This window comes from Scleropages formosus, chromosome 4 (genome assembly GCF_900964775.1).
Source record: "Scleropages formosus chromosome 4, fSclFor1.1, whole genome shotgun sequence".
Taxonomy (NCBI): domain Eukaryota; kingdom Metazoa; phylum Chordata; class Actinopteri; order Osteoglossiformes; family Osteoglossidae; genus Scleropages; species Scleropages formosus.
The window spans coordinates 8,800,622-8,817,240 of record NC_041809.1 but is presented as its reverse complement, the minus strand read 5'-3'; the positions used below and the strand labels follow the sequence as shown (position 1 = coordinate 8,817,240).

At 37.8% G+C, this 16,619-nt stretch overlaps 1 protein-coding gene across 3 annotated transcripts; it reads right to left on the bottom strand.

The window, feature by feature from the left end:
• Positions 1-8,210: 8,210 nt before the first annotated feature.
• LOC108932806 (G-protein coupled receptor 4) lies at positions 8,211-13,570 on the bottom strand. 3 transcript variants are annotated; one of them, XM_018749395.2, is made up of 2 exons: positions 13,535-13,570; positions 8,211-10,036 (listed from the first exon to the last, which is right to left on the bottom strand). In XM_018749395.2, the coding sequence occupies exon 2, from the start codon at positions 10,029-10,031 to the stop codon at positions 8,997-8,999; it is 1,035 nt and encodes a 344-aa protein (XP_018604911.2). In that variant the 5' UTR covers positions 10,032-10,036; positions 13,535-13,570; the 3' UTR covers positions 8,211-8,996. The 3 variants fall into 3 exon arrangements, with proteins under 3 accessions (XP_018604911.2, XP_018604910.2, XP_018604912.2); XM_018749394.2 differs by lacking the exon at positions 13,535-13,570 and adding an exon at positions 13,418-13,499; XM_018749396.2 differs by lacking the exon at positions 13,535-13,570 and adding an exon at positions 13,418-13,499 and having other exon boundaries at positions 8,211-9,940.
• Positions 13,571-16,619: the final 3,049 nt, after the last annotated feature.

The window sequence follows — 16,619 nt, the reverse complement described above, 5'->3', positions numbered from 1 at the left end:
CAAGTTTACACCCATGACTCACATTCTTAGTCTCACACTTCAAACAGTCACATCACCTTCATTACTTAAATGCCGTCTTTGAATGAATTTCATAGACATATCTTGCTCCTTTTATTTTGCCACCAGGTTCCTCAAATCCTACACTCTGTCACAGCATGAATATGTAAATTCAAACATGTCTTAGAAATAGCAAATTGAATTCACATTAAACAATATTTACTGAGACAACGGAATAGCATATGCAATCCTACACATTGAAGACATGAATTTACATGAGGCAAGTGTTCACACAGGGTTTATCTGTCGTGGTTACATAATCTGTATGAATGTTCAGTCAGAATATAGAAGTACTTTCAGCTATTAGCAGCTTTTTCTCTAAAGTAATTGGTTCCTTTCATCTTGGCTTTTTGGCTGGGTTTTAAAAACACATTTTTTTCTTCTCTTGCAACATACAGAAAATCCAAATCAGGCTTTTAAACACGTTGTTATAATAATTTTTAACGAATGTGTTTTGAAAAATTCTCACAGTTTTATGGGTGGATTTCTGTGTGTGTGTGTGCGTGTGGTTTGATTACTTTTAAAGTTGTACTAAATGAGCTGGAAAGGCTCTTAATGTGTTGTAGATTAAGACAATTAAGAGCCAGTAAAAAAGAATGAGTCTTTTTTATACGTCCACTCTAAGGAATTTCACAGCTATTATGGAAATACTTGCGTAACTTTCCCTTCTACATTGTTTCACATCAAGCCTAAGGTATTAGGCAGAACTGTGTGAAAGAAAAGAAAAATGTTTCTTTAATAAATAAATAAATAAATAAAGAATGATCTGCCACTAGATAAATGATACAGCACCCCTGGGGACTACTGTTGAATTTAACCACTAAGATTAATTCTGTTATGATTTAGTCCCAAAATGACAGTGATAGCTGATCTTCAGACTTCTCATTCATTGCTCAAATTAGTCTTCATCCACAGATTCCTGAGCCATTTGTAAATAATGAGCATTCAGCAATATCCATCATGGTCTAGTGCCCAGTAACCAGGATCTCTTAGTTTCCACATACCACGTAAATTTAAATATCATACTTCCTTTACAACAATCTCATGAATCTTGCTGAAATTTAGAGGTGTCCCCTGTAGTACTTTGTTTTTTCATGTATTTTTGGTTCTTTTGGAGCTGATGTTCCTGTTAATCTGAAACCATGTTCATCACACACATTCAGTCACCTTGTAATCGTGCAGCTTCCTTGAATTTCTTTCATACTTCTCCATGGAACATTTGGCATCTATTTAAAACTGTATTACCAACTACATACAACATTTCTTCATAATAATCCTCACAGTAGGGGCTATGCAATGGCACTGCTACCTCATAGAACCTGAGCTGTTGAATCTGGTTTGAATCTGGTTCAGTGTGTGTGGAGTTTGCAAATCCTTTCCGTGTCTGCATGGGTTTCTCGGGTTGCTCCGGTTTCCCCGATATTCCAAAAAAAATCCAGTTCAAGTGAAATGGTGGTGTTAAATTGCCCATAGTGTGTGCTGCATAAATAAGCGTGTACATGGCTTTCCTGTAATGGAATAACATTCCATCCAAGGGGTACCCCCCAACCTTGCACCCACTGATTCTAGGATGGGTGCCAGACCACTGAGACCCTGATCAAGACAAAAAGTCACTGAATATGAGTGAACATACCGTCACAATAGAATTGCCGCAGATTTGCTGTGAAATATGCAAACCTGTCATTAAATGTGCAAAAAATTAAGGGCAGCTGTTAAAATGATTGCAACTAGAGGAAACCAAGATCTGACAGGAAAGCAAGCAAGACACATGCAAAAGAACAAAAAAAAAAAAAAAAAAAGCTGGAATTTCTTCATTTAGTTGATATTTTTCTCCAAAGCAACTTACAATGTTAAGTTACTTGCAATTATTTACAAACTTATACAGCTAAGTGATTTTTCACTGGAGCAATTTAGAGTATGTACATTACTCAAGGATACTACAGTTAATACCTTTGGGTCCAAATGGAGCAGCATGTTAGGAAAATGGGGAAACGGTAAAGTTTCCTCCATGTGATATTATCATTAATTGACTGTTGTAAGCTATTGGGAAATAGAGCGATTGACAGATTTATCATTAATTGCTATTTGTCATTGTACTGGGAGAACACACACACACACACAGCTTGAAATCGCCTGTGCCGAGCGGGGTCGCGGCGAACCGGAGCCTAACCCAGCAACACAGGATGCAAGGATGAAGGGGAGGGGGTACAACCCAGATGGGACGCAAATCTGCCGCAAGGCACCCCAAGCATGACTGAAACCCCAGACCTACCCCAGAGCAGGACCCTGCCAAGGCCGCTGCACCACCGCACCCTACTGGGAGAACATCTTTGAGTTATTCACTATCTCTATGTTCCAATGATCAACATGGGCTAAATGGCCTAGTTTTAAAGACTTTATCTAGTCAGATGTGTGTTACACCTCTCCAGCAGTGCATACAGCACACAGGAGATTTAGGGTGGAGGTCAGAGGAGAAATTTAAAATTTAAAACTAGCACAAATTCTCATGCAGGTCCAGCAAAGCTTGGGGCTGAGCATGATTTGTTACCAAACAAGTTAATCATCCGGGAGGATTCAGCTCTTTTTGCCAAGAATTAGTCAAGGAAAATCTCGGATTTTCTTTCTCTTTTTGTCAGACCAATGAGCCTTTGCCAGGGATCGGGTGTGAGGTCTCCCTGACTCTGACAGCCATGTAGCTTTTCTAAGACTGACAGATCTTGGCAGCAACTGGACACAGAAATGCCAGTCCTCCAAAGTACAGGAAACCAACAGACAGCATTTAGTAAAGATTTAATATTGGAATTGTGTTCCAGAGCCATAAAAATGATTTTAAGTCATTTTGGTTTCAGGGTCAGTTACAAAAGGATTTGTCAAGGAGAAGCCTATCACGTTCTCGGAGCTCCTTAGAGACAGTTGTTGATTCAGGTTTTATGCAATACCTGACTTTAATTTATAAAATATAAATATATTTTTATATTTATCTAAATATGAAGTGGGGGGGTGCGGTGGTGCAGCGGGTTTGGCTGGGTCTTGCTCTCTGGTGGGTCTGGGGTGCCTTGTGACGGACTGGTGTCCCATGCTGGGTGTGTCCCCTACCTCCCCAGCATTGCGCCCTGTGTTGCCAGGTTAGGCTCTGGCTCGCTGCGACCCCACTTGGGACAAGCAGTTTCAGACAATGTGTGTGGTTCTTCCTGTACACCATGTTCTCCCAGAGAGGAAGGAAAAGTTGTATCAATGTAAATATAAGAAACAGTTTCTCCTTAGGTCAGTTGCTAAGTCTAGAAATAGATTTTCTCCTTTGAAAAGCCTGAGGAAAAGGTACAGTGCATAGCAAAACTAAATATGGCAAGACCCCTTCCCATTCTTTTACACTGAAGTAAAGCATTTCCTCTTTTTTCTAGGTCTCTAAATAATGTAGTCCAGCTATGTGTTGTTAGAGTCTATGCAAATTAGACCAGCAATGAACTGTGTACATGTAAAATGTAAACTTTGTGTGAGTAGTTACAAAACTTTCTTTTTCTCAGAATCAGTTCATTCTGCACTTTAAATAAAATGGGGGAATAATAAAAAAAAAGCATTTTAGCTATACTTCATATTTAAAGGATAGATTATTATTTATTTTTTAAAGGACACTGTGTAGTGTAGCGGTTAGTGCTCCTGATTACAGACCAAAATGTTGTAGGTTTGAATTCCCTCTTCAGCTGTCGTACCTTTAAGCAAGGTCTTTACCCTTTAGTGCTCCAGTAAAAATTACCCAGCTGTATAAATGAGTAAATAACTGCAAGTAGCTTAACATTGTAAGTTACTTTAGAAAAAAAAATCACCTAAATGAGTAAATGTAATAGAGGGTTTTCAATTAACAGAGCTACAAAGGCTCTGCATCACTTCTATGCTTTTCATGATATAAGAATCTTCATTGGTATCCATAAAAAGACATAAGATTCTAGTGTACCTTCCAACTATATTTGTTTGACAGCTCTCCATAAAAGAACCTTCCTTCTGTCATTTCTGACAGTGACACATCATTTTCTACCTCAAAAGGGCTTCAGATCTTCCCCTCGCATGATATATATATATATATATATAAAACCTATGCAACTTACATTTACATTTATTCATTTAGCAGATGCTTTTCTCCAAAGTGACATACATCTAAGAGAAATACAATTTGTGCATTACATTAGGAGAAAGAGAGACATAGTTGTAGACTGGTGAATCTTAAGTAAAGTTAGTTTCTTTCCACCATATGCACCAATGTTCATCACATGAGTATTTTTTTTTAAATTTCGCAATTTGATTGCTAAATTTTTGATTGGAAAATTTTTGCAATTTTGCAGATTTTGTGAGTATTTTTTTAAACTTTTCCTGCAAGTTTTTATAGCAATGTTCACAAAGAACTCTTAGCTGAAAACAGTGAAGGAACCAAAAGCCTCTTTGGTGGTGGTGGATATCATGGATGAACCTTCCCTGTTTTACAGTTGCTATATTCTTATTTACAAAGATAGAGCCAATTACACGCTGAATTAAGGACCTTGATAAACTGGGTCAATCTGATATAAATCACATGGCATATTTTCACACAAAATATATTTGCATCCAACAGTACGGGGATCAGAAATGTCCCTGTAAGGCGCTGATAAGGCGGCCATGCTGATAAGAATCAAGCAAGCATTTCAGGTTTTTGGATCAATAACCGAGGCCCAGGGATCTCTGATATTGTAGGATGCACTGAGTAACTCTTCCAGAAAAGAATATGCAAGGATACTTGAATACAGAAATTTGGTGTACTGGACCTGGTAGGGGGGAAAGTAATGGATTATGGAAAGCAGATTTCACTAATTCGAAGATGACTGTGACTTTAATAATTTAGGAAATACATAATATTTTTGCAGTAATCTCAAGTTATTGTTTGGAAATTTAGCCTCCTTGACATTTTAATGCAACGTACTGACAACAAAAGTCTTCTTGTTGATGCAGAAGTCTTCCAGAAATGGATTCCAGGCCCCGCATTAATTAATATTACATAGTGTATTACACCCCAGTATTCATTATTCATTTATTTATTTACACTTGCCACTGTTTTATTACCTTTGGTGATTGTTAATACCCAGAGCAGTTTAGATGGATAAACAACAATACTATACTGTGGTTTATATCATCTTGGAAAAATGTAGGGTATACTTATTTCTCCAGTGTGTTTTCACTCTACAGAAATTATCTACACAGTTTTGATGGACTCAATGGTTGCTCATATTTTTACTTATGGTACAACCTCCGTAGACCCGACACATCTAATGAGTTTTATTTGAAAAAGAAGTCTAGAATATGCATAGTTGATCCAAGGAACCTCATCTGCAACTGGAAGAAAAGAGATCAAAGAGCAGCTTCAGAAAGAAATCATATCTGTATGACCACTGTACAAGTAGCCTGGCACTATTGTTGATGTCCATCTAAATTCCATTGAAGTTCAGCTGGATTCCATGTAGACTGAGGGGAATAAATATACACTCAAAACTGTAGACTTCAAACACTTTTGAAGATGCCACATTGAAAGTAACCATTCGTTCTTGTTCATATTGAGGTTTCCAGGTATTTCATTCCAAAGCAAGGTAACACCCGCAAAGGTCTTTTCAGCGGGATCTCAGCTTTACAGAGAAACATGTGCATTATATAAATATGAGAAGTACAGCAAAATGTATAATAATAATAATAATAATAATAATTGAAAAGAAAACATATGCATATATATTGAACATGACTGTAAAGTCATTCTACTTTAAGTGCTGCATCTAAAGGCAATTATGATGGTATTTATTTTAATTTCTTTGCCATTTTAAAGGGTTTTTGAAAAATCATATTAATTTCCCATTCTGTTCAGTATAATCAACAATTTCTGAACTCCCAAAGAGTCTGTGGCCACTGTTGTTTGGTTCTCCTCTTCATGATGCGCCACTCATTTTCAACAAGAGACGGATCTGGATTGCTGGCAGGCCAGTCAAGGACATGCACTCTGTATCTTCAAAGCTGCCGTAGCACATGCAGAAAGAGGCCTGGCGTTGTCTTACTGAAATAACCATGGATGTTGCCTTGATGGCAGCATATGTCTCTCTAAAATCCCGATATACGGCTCCATTTCAATGGTACCTTCACACACATGCAAGTCATCAATGTCATAGGGCACTTATGCATCCCCATGCCATCACAGATGCTAGCTTTTGCACCTTTCACTGATAACTGTCTGGATTGTCCTTTTCGCCTTTGGCATGGAAAACTCGTTGTCCTTTTTTTTCCAAAAACAAGCTGAAACGTGGACTCATCTAACCACAGCACATGTTTCCACTGCTTTTGGGTTCATCTGAGATGAGTTCAGGCCCAGAAAAATGTTAAATGCCCGCTCAGCGGTCTTTCTACTATATGGCTTCCTCCTTACGAAACAGAGCTCCAGGTTGCATTTCTTGATGCAGTGATGGATTGTGATGTATAACGGTTTCTCATGCAATGCCATCAGAGGGCATGAAGGTCACGCACATTCATTAGTGTTTTCTGACTTTGCCATTTATGCACTGAGATTTCTCCAGATTCCCTGAATATTTCCACAGTGTTACGTACTGCAGACGGTGAAAGACCTCAGTTCTTTGCAATATTGTGTTGAGAAATGTTCTTTTGCAACTGATTGACAATTCCCTCATGAAGTTGGGCACAAAGTGGTGAACCACGACCCAGTTTTACAAAGACTGTGCCTTTGGTAGATGCTCCTTTTATACCCAATTATGATACCCTCACCTGTTACCAGTTAACTTGTTTATTGCAGAATCTTCCAAAATGGTGTTACTTGAATATTCTGTAAAGTTTTCACTCTTATTTAACCTCTGTCCCAACTTTTTTTGAGTGTGTTGCAGGCATCAAATTCTGAATTTGTTTGTATTCTCAAAATACAGTAAAGTTGGTCAGCTAAAACATTAAAAGTCATTCTACTTTTCTCAGTTAAATAAAGGTTCAAGAGAATCTACAGGGCCTGCTGGGTTGAGGGTTTTGGGGTTTGAGTCCTGCCTGTGGTGCCCTGGGGCGGACTGGCGTCCCATCCGTGGTGTGTCCCCTCCCCCTTTAGCCTTGCGCCCTGTGTTGCCGAGTTAAGCTCCAGTTTGTTGTGATCCCACTCGGGACAAGCGGTTGTAGACTGTGGCATGTGTGAGTGTGATAATTTACAAATTACAGATTTTTGTTTTTATTGCATTTTAGAAACTATGCCAACTGTTCTGAAAATGGGGTTTGTAGAAAGAAGCTAGTAGGATTTACAGGTTTGGTAATGAAAATTTTATTTTTGATATGATGTAATGTTTGCTTGATTTTCTTAAATATGTTAATATATTGACAATACCTTATACCTTGAATAAATGTCTTTTCACTTCTTCTCAGTCACACCCACAATGCATCTAATTTCGAACTTTAACAGAGGGGGCTTTAATAGCTGCAGGGTCACACTCCTGTAAAATTTGAGTTTCATTCAGGTTGTAGATCATATGTATGTAATGGATTTTTATACACATTATGTAAACCTGCAAAATATATGCACAAACTTTGCAGTTTATGGATTCTGACTTATCTTTTTAAATTTTCTTCCTGTCAGTAATCTTAGCTCTCACCTCATCATGTCTTCACCTCTATGCTCAAGGCAGGCCAACATCTCCTCTCTTTTAGATCAGAAATTTCAGACACTACTACTAACATTCCATGTATGAAGTAGTTTAATGATTTTACAGAGCCAAAAATAACCGCACACCTAAAGGCAACTATGCAATAAAATTTTATTTTTGTGCAAGGTTGGAGGACATACTGTGTGAATTTAACTTAATTTTTATTTCTGGGGTGTTAAAATGGGAAAGAGAATAAATTAAGAAGGCATAGAACAAGCCAGTAGCATGCAACCACTGTGGGTATTACATTTGAAATTGTGAAGATATTATAATATGGAATTATTAACATTAAACTTCTTTCATATAGATATGTAACATAAAATACATTTTTTATTTCATTCACTTACAAAATTCTCTTTTTTAAAAAGAAAAATATATATATAATATATATTTGCAGATTACAGCTATAGCACCACAGAAAAGTGTTAATGGAAATAAAATCAATTAATGTTACTCATTTCAGCAAAGTAAAGTACTTGCACACATATAAACTGGTGGAACATAGAAACTCTACAGTAGCACTCCCTACTGTGCCACCATGTACAGCCTTGTTTGATTAAAACATGAGAAATTATTACAGTACAAGCCTCTGTTCAGGGCAATTCTCAAAGTTACGTATACCATATGAAGCCACTTACAATTATTTATCCATGTATACAGCGGCGTAATTTTTACTTTTTCATTTCAGGATAATGTCTTGCTCATGGGTACTGCAGTTTGAAACGGGATTCAAAGCCTGTCTGTTGGTATGCCCAGAGGGAGCTCTAACATCAACACTACCTGCTGCCCATCTCTTTTAATCCAAGTAGGAGAAGTCTCCAGTTCACTATTTGAACAAAACAAAAAAAACATGTCATCCCCCTGTTCACACCCCTGTAACGTTACTGGTCTCCAACCTGTGTAAGACTGAGGGGACTGACCCACCAACTTGGTACCACTTGACAGGTAAACATAGTCACTGTGTAACTGGCTGACACTTGACAGATACGATATTTATTGTGTAACATTGTCCCAGCCAATAACTTCCCCATGTTATTGAGAAAAAACTCAAGCAAAGCTGTTTTGTATCACAACTGGAACACAAGGCAGCACAAAGTCAAACCCTAATTTAAGCTGCGAAAATCAGGAAATATCATTATTTCCATTATTATATCAGTCATTTTACATTATTATCTCTCAAACTGAAGACAGGCAAGTTGTTCGCAAAATGAAAAATAAGGTAAAAGCAGAACAACACCTCATTGTTCAGTGATAAAGTTCTGATTCTTGTGAGGAGTTTGTGGGTCTCTCGCTCCTGGAGATAGCACGGGATCGGCTTTTTCGGACAGATTGCCAACGACTCCCTCCACTGCAGTCCAGGTAGTGGCGTGCTGCTTCCCTGAAGTCATTGCGTAGGAATATGTACATCACAGGATCCAACAGGCTGTTCAGGCTCAGAAGGCCCCGCCCAAGTTGGTATGACACAAACACAGATTTTTCCCATTTGCATTTCTCTGGCTGCAGGGCCAACCCAATGTATTTAATGCAGCCAATGAGGTGGTAGGGACCCAGGACTGAAACAAATATTACAATCAGTAAGTTCAGGAACCTCTTGATGCGTTTTTTCTCCTCCATCATCAAGGAACCAACTCCAGCTAATGACTTGAGGGTCATTGTATGGAGGATAAAAATAAAGGTAAAAGGCAGTGCAAAGGAAAGAATGAGAGTGATCAGTCGATAGGTGATGAACGTCTCCTCAGAGGGGTACTTCTCAATGCAAAGAGTGAAATTCTGCTTTGCTGGGAACAAGGTCTCAAACGCAATTGAAGGCGGCAATGTGACAACTACCCACACGGCTACTGCCAGAGATACAGCAAACTTCAGGCTCCGCAGAGCTTGGAACCTGAGCGGCTGGGCAATGGCTAGGTGGCGCTCCAACGCGATTATGCACATGGAGAAGATGCTCACATAAATGCTCACATAGAAGACAAGGCCCATGAATTGGCATGCCCTAGGCCCATGACTCCAGTAGTGGTCTTTCCTGTAGTAGTCCATCCACAAGGGCAGGGTTGACAGCTGCAGAAAGTCTGAGAGCAGCAGGTTGAACACAAACACCGGCAGGATGTTCTCAGTCCGGATCAACTTGTACAACCCATAAAGCGCCATCAGGTTCAGAGGTATGCCAATGATGAAAAAAACACCATACAACACTGGAAGAAAGACAGCATCCTGGGTGAAATCTATCCCACACGTGTTGCCTACAACACCATTTCCAGCAGTCTGGTTGAAAAACGGTTCCATTTTGTCTGGTAGCAAAGAGGAAAAAAAGGAAACATTATAGGGCTGTTTCACTTAACAATGCTATTGCAGATTTTCAAAGTGTAAAGTACTTGGTGTAATATTGTTATTGCAAAATTGCAATTTGAAATAAATGCATCCTGTGATTTAGTACTTGCTACAAACACGAATAAGGAATTCGTTGGACATAGAACATTCTTTTAGTTGCACAACATTACCTTTGGATACCAATATAAATGTAGATATGGCATTTTTCTGCCCTGCGTAAAATTAATGTGGTTTCTGAAAGGAAAGATTCCTGGCACCTTATGCCAAACAGATTTATGACTACGTGATTTGTTGCTTTAGTCCTTAAAATGGCCAAGTTCTACCTTTAAAAGTGTGCTCACATACACATATAAATAACTGTTTGTGTAAATAGTACTTTTATTTACTCACTGAAGTAAAATTGTGAAAGGCTTCGTTTTCACCCCATACTTATACAGTATTTTCACCTCATTCAAGAACTGACTGCAACGTCAAAGGAATGGGTATATTCAAGCTACAAATCCATGTCCTTAACAGCTACGGAATATAAAGTTTTTAAGTAGCTTTTAAATCTTTTCCTTCAGGCCTTCAGAATAAACAAACAAAAAAATAAATCTCACTCCAATTACAAACACCAAAATACATCTGAAATTTGAATCTTTTTAGAAATCAATGCAGTTTCATAACTGTTAAATTTTTTTCCAGCTATTTAAGCAAGTAACTGAAACACTCAGTGCTTAGGAAAAACAACTGGTACATAATGGTTTTATCAATTTTACTGTGGGCAGTAAGACGATGACCCTTTATGTCCTTCATCAGTTTCAAAGCAACAAGATAGCTCAATCGCGAAAGTACTTGGGCACTATGTTATCAACTGTAGTTCACTTTTTCAAAAGCTCAAAGAAGCAAAACAGTAAAGACAAATATATTAATGAAAAAGATGAACTAAAAAAAAATAAAATAAAATAAAGGAAACAGGAAAATAGAGCAAATTGCCAAGAACCCAACTTATTTCATATTTCCATAGTGTTTCCATTGCAGAAACATCTTGAAAACATTGTGTTCTGCTCATAAGAGAATTAATTTTTCAAAAGCCTCTTGTTTACAGAGGCCTGACTAAAGTTCAACACAATATCTTTGGGATGAAATAGAGCAAAAAATTAGAGCAAGGCCAAGATGGTGCACTTCTGCAATAGCCGTCTTTAATAATTCAGAGAAAGGACAGAATGCCACAGTACTTTTTTTTGCTTTTTTCTAACCAGAAATTCATAAAGTTGAATGTGATTTTTGAATATCAAGGTTGTCCAATTTAAATTGTTACAGGTTGATGTACTACGTCAATTTATATTATATGCCTTAGTTAAAATTGCTGACAATTGGTCTGTGACGTGCCTAAAGTGGAAAGACAATATTTCTGTTTTTTTTTTTTCTTTTTTTTTAAGCTGTGAGTGTACTGGCGAAAAGAGGAAGTGAGAATAACCGCTGCCAAGAGCTCCCCGTGAAGTGACATACAGAGAACTTCCTCCATAGTGCATACTGCAGACATCCCTCCTACAGAGCCACCAGGAACCATGGTTCCATGCAGTTAATTTATAATTACTTCTTTAAGATTTTTTAACACCCTTATTTAAAGCATCTTGCAACTATTTTCCCATTTATACTCCAGTTCATTCTTACAGGAGCAAATCAAAGTAAATGTCTAGCACAACAGAATTGCAGCAAATTAAACATCGAAACCTTCATATTATAAGCGAATGGTCTTAAACACTGTGCTTCCCCATATCTTAGTGCCATTCAGGAGACAATGTTTAGTTTTTACAGGTATGCCACAGTAAATTTTGATGGCAACTCTTGTTTAATATGTGCATGTGCAAAAGTAACGACAGATTGTGGTGGATGGTCCTGTGGGGGGTGACAAGGACTTTGCATGCTCTCCTTGTGCCTGCATGGGTTTGCTTTGCTCACTCTGGTTTCCTCAAGTGAATTGGTGATGGATGTGTGGTTATCCTGTGATGGACTAGCATCCTGTCCTGGATGCACCCCCTTTACGCTAGTGCCCAGTTTCTGGGGTAACCTGTTGACCACTACAGCCATGATAAACGTGAATGGTCAACAAAAGTGAGTGTGTGATTCTGTTTGTGGTATGCGTGACAGTTGCTCGTAAGAACACAAAACTGTTGAAGTTATTCTTTTTGTGAAAAGGTGCTGTTTCTTATTGAGAACAGATGACTGATTTTCAGGAATAGGATAGTCCAAAGTCTACCCCAGAATCACTGGGGACTAGGGGTACTCCCGGGATGAAACATCATGCTTTCACAGGATAGTCATGCACATTCCCTCATTACAAGAAATTTAGCATCACCAATTCCCCTAAACTGCATGTCTTTGGATTGTGGGTAGAAGCCAGAGTGGAAACCCTCAAGAAACCTACCAGGACATGGGGAGGACAAGCAAACTCCAGAAAGACTGACCTTGATTCAAATGCTCAAACAACCCAGACACTGTGAGTTGGCAGTGCTACCCACTACACCACAGTGCTACCATTCAGACCATATGTTAAAAAGAGTATTGATCACAATTACCAAAATAAGTTAACCATAGATTTTGCATTGAAATTCACTGGTGTGGCTATAGCGCAACTGACATAAATGTTTGGTGACAGCAGACGTGCTGAATCAAAAGAGAATAAGAAAGCCAGTTATGAGAGAGTACAAGGTTTTGTTACAGTGATTTAATAATAAATGTACTATACATATAATCGGAATTCTTGTCTCAGAGCTGTAGGGAGACATTCTCAGCATTGGTAGCCTATATTATATAGCATATCCTTTCAAGTCCTTGTGTTTCTTTTTAAAAAAAAAAAAAAATCAAATAAACTTGCCTTCTCGTTACATAGTTTCTATTGGTTGGTTGGAATATTTGCATAAATTTTAGTAGAAAGAATTTTGACGAAGTAGCCTATATTGTGTAAGTCTTTCCTGCACCAGAGTGAAGACAGTACTGAAAGCATAGAAAAAAATTGACCAAAGGTGTGAAGAACATGCTTATTTGTTAAATAACAAAGTTTTTTTTTTTAACTGTAAATATTACAATGGGAAATTACTTTATTTATTAGTTTTTTTTTAATATTTTAACTATGTCATGAAAATATAATATCAACATGGTAACACTCTTTTCAGTTTAAAAGATATTTTCTGTGTTATGTCAATGTCCAGAAAATGTCCCCTAAATTAAAGTATCCCCAATACAATAGACATTCTGTATAATGCTAAAATTATCATTGGGAAAAAGCCACATCGTTGCAATTAAAATAATGTGTCTTTATTAAATATATAACAATGTAACCATTTAAGAGGTCCTACCTTCCATTACATTCTGTTGGTGACTTTCTTTTCAGTTATGGACAATAATTAATCGAATTTAAGGAGTCAATGTTTAATTGAATTCCATATTTAAGGTTGTAAAGCAAAATAACTTACAGTCTCTCTTTTCAAAGTCACAGCAGAAATGATGAAGCTGAGAGTGACAGAAACAGAAAAAGACTCGGGGTTTATTGTAATTCAGGAAGTTAAGTAAAGACCTAGTGCTTGCACCATTATCTGGCAACAGTATGTATCACATCACATGGATGTGGTGTGAAAGACAATGTATGCATGACAAAACAGGAAAAGGAAGCTGACCCATATTACAGCTAAAACTCTATAGTTTGAAATTTGATAGTGTTTGGCCTGTGTAGTTACTTCTTGCTGAATTATATTTTCTTTTCTACCAATAGATTCCACAATGAGTATTAAGAATACACAGATTTTATCAATTCAGAGATGATATGTCATGCATTTTCTCAGATCATATGAATTTTCAAACACAGATGCTTCTCTTTTTATGCAACTGGTTTACCACAATCTGTCTCGTGTTTAGTGATCAGCTGCATTTGCACAATAGTATGGACAGCTGTGTGGTACTGTGAATAACAGCACAACAACAGTACAGTACCACTGACCTTTAATTAACAAAGATACAAGCAGCATTTTATAACCCTGTTTCTGGGTTTTACCTAAAGTCCATTAATTAAAAATGTGTGCTACCGTAAGTAAATACAACAAATTCTTTAATTATTACAATGCGACCTATGTGACGTTGACCATGAAAAAAGTGTTTAGTTTCCTCTGGACCGTCATCACATTTCAAGGATTTCGAGGATGGTCGTGGCTGACCCACTCCAGAAAAATATTAACTGAGGTGTAAAATGCTCCCCAGGCTGAGATTTAAGATCAATAGTTGTGTAGGAAATAAATTAATAAATAAAATATCTGTGCTGCTCAGGGATGGAGGCTATTGCAGAAGGCTAAACCTAGTATTATTGACAAAATGATTGGTTTTTTGCTTTTTCTTTTTAATAAAGGTAGTCCCCGATTTACGATGGTTTGACTTACGATTTTTTTGTTTTTACAATGGTGAGCTGGAGATAGACATTCAGTAGAAAACGTTCTTCAAATTTTGCTTTTTTTTTTCCGGGCAAGCGATATGCGGAGCGATACTCTCTTGTAATGCCAGGCAGCAACAGCTATCCACATCTCCCAATCTGCCACACAATATTGTATTAGGTGTACTAAATGCATTTTTGATTAATGATATTTTCGACTTATGGTGGCTTTCACAGAACGTAACCCCATCGTAAATCGGGGACCACCTGTATATATTTATTTTAAAAAATATATGTTACACAGGGGGAGTGGTGGCATTGCAAGTTGAGCCAGAGCCTGCACTGTGGTGGGCCTTGGGTTTGAGCCCTGCTTGGGGTTCCTTGAGATGGACTGGCATCCTGTCCAGGGTGTGTTCCCTCCCCCCTTGAGCCTTGGGCCCTGTGTTGCTGGGTAAGGCTTTGACTCACTGCAGAGTAAACTGGCCTTGAACTTGATTGGGCAAGTAATATAGAATTTATATATTTATTTCTTATTATTTTATGTGAAGAATATGTGAAAGATAACTGCAACAAACAAAATAAATAGAAAATAAGAAAAAAAATTTCAGTTCGCCATTACTATCAGTTCTTCAGCTGATGATAATTTATTATCATCACTCTATACTGTATGCAAGTACTTTGCATCCATATAAATATCTTTTGTTTTTCTATCTTATATAAATATCCAGTTACAGAAAAAAATGACAGCAAAAACACTAAAATTAAACTGATAAAATTACTCACTAAACCACTAGATTAAATTCTCAGAAATTAAATTCAGTGATATTAAAATTCATGTCTTTTGTCTGAGACAAAAATGGTGTTGAATGCAATCTCATTGCTGATTTATGGAACCGATCTCATCAAATCACCCACTACTGCTGACCACTTATCCTGGTCAGGGTTTCGGTGATTCAGACCCATTCACATAATACAGGCAACTTCAGCATTGCCAATTCACCTGAACGGTATGTTTTTGGACGGTGGAGGAATCCAGAGTACTCAGATGGAACCCATACAGTTACAGAGAGTACATGCAGACTCCACACAGACTGAGCTGGATTCAAACCTATGCCTGATAAGCCTCGGTGTTGTGAGGCGGCAGCGGTACCCAATGTACTAATGTGCCACCTCATTGTATCACAGTCAGCTATTTCTAAAAAAAAAAAAACAATTTCATGGATCTAATTGGTTACATGCAAAATGTCTGAAGTAAAAAGAATACATCAAGACTTGTGATATAATGCATATCAAAAGCACTGAGAACCTTAAACCAAACATCAAATATTCAGCGTTAAACAATATTGAGCCAACATGCTCAGTGCTTTAACATTCTGTCAACACATGCCCTCCAAAGTGCATCTGCTGTATAGATATAACTTACATCAAGCATGTGTCATGCAGACTATTACTTTTGTTGTACTTTTTATTGAATCATGGCCTAGATTTTACCCAAAAATTTGGCTTAAAAAGATGAAGAACAAAAAAACTCCATGTGCCTATAAGATTTGTCATAAAGTACACCATGGACCTTTAATGTTGCTCAACCTTGCCTTTGGTTCATGAAAGACTAATATATCAACTAAACCTCCAGCACTCCTGTGCTACTTGAAGGCACTTCCCACAGAGAGACACCAAAAGAACTGTTTCCAGTATAGACTTGACATTAATCAGTGAAAGTCACTGATGTCACCGAAAGTTCATGAGCCTAAGAGGTTCACTGTAAAGGGGTCTAAACATGAAAATGAAGTCATCACTGAAAATCTATGCCAGTTAATTTCTTTTTTTTTAATAAAAGGGACTGACAAGGTGCAACACATTGGCACAGCAGGTACTGCTAGTGCCTCACTACTCCCTTGCTCTGCAATAAGATCTGGCTTAGTCTCTGCATATTTGCTCCTTGTCCATGCGGATTTTCTTTGTGTTTTCTCCCACGGTACAAAGACATGTTTTTCAGGTGATGTCCTGACATCCTGTCCAGGGTATCCCTGGCACACACTGTATGGTTCTGAAGAAGGCTCTGGACCACCATGGCTCTGCAGTAGACAGGTGGTTATTGATGATGGATGGATTGCTGAATGGAAGGGACGGACATGAAGTGA